Source organism: Chroicocephalus ridibundus, chromosome 1 (genome assembly GCF_963924245.1).
Source record: "Chroicocephalus ridibundus chromosome 1, bChrRid1.1, whole genome shotgun sequence".
Classification (NCBI taxonomy): domain Eukaryota; kingdom Metazoa; phylum Chordata; class Aves; order Charadriiformes; family Laridae; genus Chroicocephalus; species Chroicocephalus ridibundus.
In genome coordinates, this window is record NC_086284.1 from 205075585 (window position 1) to 205080110 (window position 4526).

Consider the following 4526-nt stretch of genomic DNA (forward strand, 5'->3'; position numbering starts at 1 on the left):
ACTCAGCAAGGTGGTGACTCTCACAAAGGGCTCAACCAATGCAAAGACTAAGTTTTTTGGACTTCATTTGGGATATGCTTTGTTGGGACACGAAGCCAATCCCAATGATGCTGTGCATATTTCAATGTCGATGGGCTGGAGAAATGGGCTGACAGAAACCTCGTGAAGTTCAACAAGAAGTGCAAAGTCCTGCACCTGGGGAGGAGCAACCCCATGCACTGATATATGTTGGGGACCACACAGATGGAAAGCAGCTTGGCAGAAAAGGACCTGGGGGCCTTGGTGGACAGCAGGTTACACCAGCCAGCAATGTGCCCTTGCTACAAAGAAGATGAATCGCATCCTGGGCTGCATTAGGCAAAGTACTGCCAGCAGCTTGAGGGAGGTGACCCTTCCCTTTATTCACTGCTGGTGAGACGCAGATGGAGCGCTGGGTCCAGTTCTGGGCTCCCCAGTACAAGAAAGACATGCGCATACTGGAGAGAGTCCAGCAAACAGCCACAAAGATGATGGAAGGAGCTATGAGGAAAGGCTGAGAGAGCTGGGACTGTTCAGCCTGGAGAAGAGATGGCTCAGGGGGATCTCATCAATGTACATAAATACCCAAAGAGAGGGTGCAAAGACAGGGCCAGGCTCTTCTCAGTAGTCCCAGTGACAGGACCAGAGCCAATGGGCACAGACTGACACACAGGAGGTTCCCTCTGAACATCAGGAAATACTTTTTCACTGTGAGGGTGACTGAGCACTGGCACAGGCTGCCCAGGGAGGTTGTGCAATCACAGAATCATAGAATATCTTGATTTAGAAGGGACCTGTAAGGATCATCGAGTCCAACTCTCTGCTCCTCGCAGGACTACCTAAAGTTAAACCATATGACGAAGAGCATCATTGAGATGCTCCTTGAACTCTGGCAGGCTTGGTGCTGTGACCACTTCCCTGGGGAGCCTGTTCCAGTGACCACCCACCCTCTCGGTGAAGAACTTTTTCCTGATGTCCAACCTGAACTTCCTCTGACACAGCTTCATACAATTTCCTTGTGTCCTATCACTGGTCTCCAGAGAAAGGAGGCTCCATCCTTGGAGATATTCAGAAGCCATCCAGACATGGCCCTGGGCAACCTGCTGTAGGTGGTCCTGCTTGAGCAGAGAGGTTGGACAAGATGACCTCCAGAGGTCAGTCTGTCGGCGATGTTCTTGAATGACTGGCCTACAGGTTCATGTTAAAAAAACCCTCTGCAACAGGATGGATTTAATAGTGTATGGTGGGCATCACCATATGATGTCTGTTTACCCATTTTTGTTATTTCACTGAACCTTTGCTCTTCCTCCAGGGCAGCTTGCCCATCGAAGCATCCAACCAAATCCTTACTTGAACACATTTCATGGAAGAAACCATCTTTTCCCACCGTCCTGAGAAGAACCTCATCCTTGCAGCGAAGAGCAATGCCGGCACGGCAATCACACCCTGCCATGGGGGAGCCTGGCGCCATTCCCTGAGGGAAGTGTTCACCAACTGGGACGCCCTACTGGAGGTGTGGGGAAACGGGGCCCAGTGGCGTTCTAGAGTTCCCAGTTGGCATCCTTGGTTGCCCGGATCACCCCGGACGGGCCCGTCCCCCGGGGCAGGAGGGTCCCCGCAACCCCTCGCCGCCCCCACCTCGCTCTCCCCCGCCGCCCTCCCCGTGGCCGCCTCCACCGCCCGGGGGGCGGGGCTTGTCCCGCCCGACGTGTTTCAAACGGGCCAACCGCCCGGCGCGGAGGGAGGGCGGGCCGCCGCGCAGACCCCGCCTGGGACTTTAAAGCGCCATTTTGTGCCGGGCGGCAGGATATCGATCGTCGCTCCTCGCCCGGCGGCGCGAAGGCGGCGGGGCGCGGTGAGGCGGCGGGCGCCCGGTGGCGGCCGGCGCCGCTCCCTTCTCGGCGTCTCTGCCGCCCTCCCCGCCCTGTCCCTCTGCCTTCATGACCCGCAGTAGGAAGCAGGCGGCGCTGGAGAGAGGAGCCGGGAAGATGAACCAAGAGGCGGGGAGCGCAGCGGCGGCGGGAGCCCAGGCGGCGGCGGGGGAAGCAGCAGCAGCAGCCGGCGGCGGAGCGGCGCCCGCCGCCTGGGGGCTGGAAGGGGAGGCGGAGAAAGTTGTGTACTCGAGGTCGCAGGTCTCCTTTGCCGGCACCAAGGCGCTGGGCGACGCCCTCAAGCTCTTCATGCCCAAGTCCACGGAGTTCATGAGCTCCGATTCGGAGCTGTGGAACTTCCTCTGCAGCCTCAAGCACGAGTTCTCCCCGGTCATCCTCCGCAGCAAGGACGTCTACGGATACTCCTCCTGCCGCGCCGTCGTCCCCGACCCGCCGTCCCCCTCGGCGGAGCGGCCCCGCCGCCGCGCCGGCAAGCGGCGCCTGCCGGCCGCCGACGCCAAGCGCCGGGCCGCGGCGGCGGGTGGCAGCGCCAAGCGGCGGAGGCGGCGGCGGCGCCGCAGGAGGGGACGGGCGAGGCAGCGGCCGGCGGCACCGGCGGCCGACGGCCCCCGGGGCGGGGAGGAGGCGGCGGCGGCGTTGTGGCCGGTGGGCGAGGAGGCGGACAGCGAGCGGGGCGGCCCGGCGGAGGGACCCGCGTGGGAGCCCTTCAGCGGCAAGTCGCTGGAGGAGATTTGGGAGGCGGCCACCCCCCGCCTCACCACCTTCCCCACCATCCGGGTGCGGGGCAGCGTCTGGAGCCGGCGGAGCCTGGAGGCGGCGCGGCGGCGGGCGCAGCGGATCCTCGGCGTGGACCTGTCTCCCGTGGTGCGGGTGCGCCGCTTCCCGCTGCCGCCGTCCTGAGGCCGAGGACGCGGGTGGGTGGGTGGGTGGGTGGGGGGGTTGTCCCTGGCCGGCGCCTCACCTTGGCCGCGGTGCGGACAAAGAGACCGAGATCAGTCACCTGTTTACATTGCTTTTTGTCTGGATCGTGTTCCGCTGCTGCACTTTATGGCTCGCTCGGGCGGGGGCCGGGACCCCCAGCCGCACCCGGAGGGGACGTGCCGGGGACCCCGTCTCGCCCCCGGCTGGGCCGCGGCCCCTTGTCCCGGCCCGGGGGCCGTCCGGCAGGTATCACGCGTGGGGACCAAGTTCCACTTCCACTCTTTTTTCTCTCCCGTTGGGCTACCTCACTGGTCCAGAAGTCCACCCAAGAAGTTATTTTCCAAAGGAACTTACTTTCATGCTTGTATAATAAAGCACCATCTGATTCTTGCTATTTTTTTTTTCTTCTCCCCTTTTCCGCTGGATTACATATGCTTTGTGGTGTTGCACTAGTATGTGCTCAGGGTATTTTGAATCCCAAGCATTCCCAAGTTTCAGTTTACTCTGATCAAGGATGCGTAAAGAATGGAGGTTCAAGACTTGCGGCTGTTATTGATGGTGCAAAAACTTTTTTCTTTAAATTTCATGGGCTTAGTGATATATAAAGATGTATCGCACAGTATAATTGTTACACTTTTGTATCTAAAGTCATTTTTAAAGTTTTCTAGTTGAACTAAGTATTTGTTTCTATTGAGCACCTAAAGATAGAATCATCCTGATATTTTATAACCCTGTTTACTTTAGGGAAGCTCATTTGGTCAACCTAAGTGAACTTAATAAAAGTCAAAGAACAAGTGATGTTTCAGTTCAATGAAACTGCAGAGGGACGGGTTCCTCGGTGAAGTACACCGTCTAAGCACTTAATGTCAATAAGCTTGGACTTCGTGAAGAATATAACTGCTCATCAAAGTAATATATAGGTATCTGAAGGTGAACTATGATAGAGTGCTGGTGCTGACAGCCAAAAGTCGATAGCTCGCACAACCCAAATATCACACTTGATGTGTCTCTCTGCAAAAAGAACAAGACTTGATACCCGATCACTTCATAAAAAAAATAGTGCTGGTTGTTATCCTGGGGTTGTGAGGTGATTGATGATGGTTAATCGTATTTAACATAATTACTTGCACGCAATTAGTTTTATAAATTTCTCCTGTGTTTCACAGTAGATTCTGATGCAAAATTCATGATGTAACTTGATTATTTTGACTGAAATGTTGTTATTCTATGCGATAGGCAGTCTCTCTTTAAACTGATTTATTAAGGGCTTGCTTTAGGTCTTATGTCTTGCAGATGGTGTGTGAGGAGCAAAGGTGTGTGTGTGGGTGTGTGTGTGGGGAGAACATTTTTTTTTTTTTTTTTTTTTTTTTAAGTGCTTGGGAGAGGAATAAGAAATGCTTGGTAATAGACAGTTTATGTCCCTACTGTCCCGGCAAATTAGACTAACTTATCAATTTCCACGGTGGAATGAATAATTTCACAACTTATTTATAGAATGGTTTGGTGACTTAAAATTTCTTTTCTGATGGCTGTCGACTCCTTGTTGCGTGCTGTCAACAGACAGTAAGATGGGTTGATGCATAGAGGCTGCTTGTAAAAACTTGCTCATGCTAACTTAAAGCAGCCAGCTTCTTCTACAACCTGTTTATATTTTGTAGTTCTTACTTACTGAAGCTGCAAAGTTCTTATTTTTCC

General features: G+C 54.8%; 1 protein-coding gene across 1 annotated transcript; it reads left to right on the forward strand.

Moving 5' to 3' along the window:
• The first annotated feature begins 1806 nt into the window (after positions 1–1806).
• CCDC71L (coiled-coil domain containing 71 like) lies at positions 1807–4120 on the forward strand. The gene has a single exon (XM_063324351.1). The coding sequence runs from the start codon at positions 1959–1961 to the stop codon at positions 2808–2810; it is 852 nt and encodes a 283-aa protein (XP_063180421.1). The 5' UTR covers positions 1807–1958; the 3' UTR covers positions 2811–4120.
• Positions 4121–4526: the final 406 nt, after the last annotated feature.

What these genes read in the sequence shown, in the direction of transcription:
- CCDC71L (XM_063324351.1), top strand. Translation starts at nt 1,959, where the DNA reads ATGACCCGCAGTAGGAAGCAGGCGGCGCTGGAGAGAGGAGCCGGGAAG.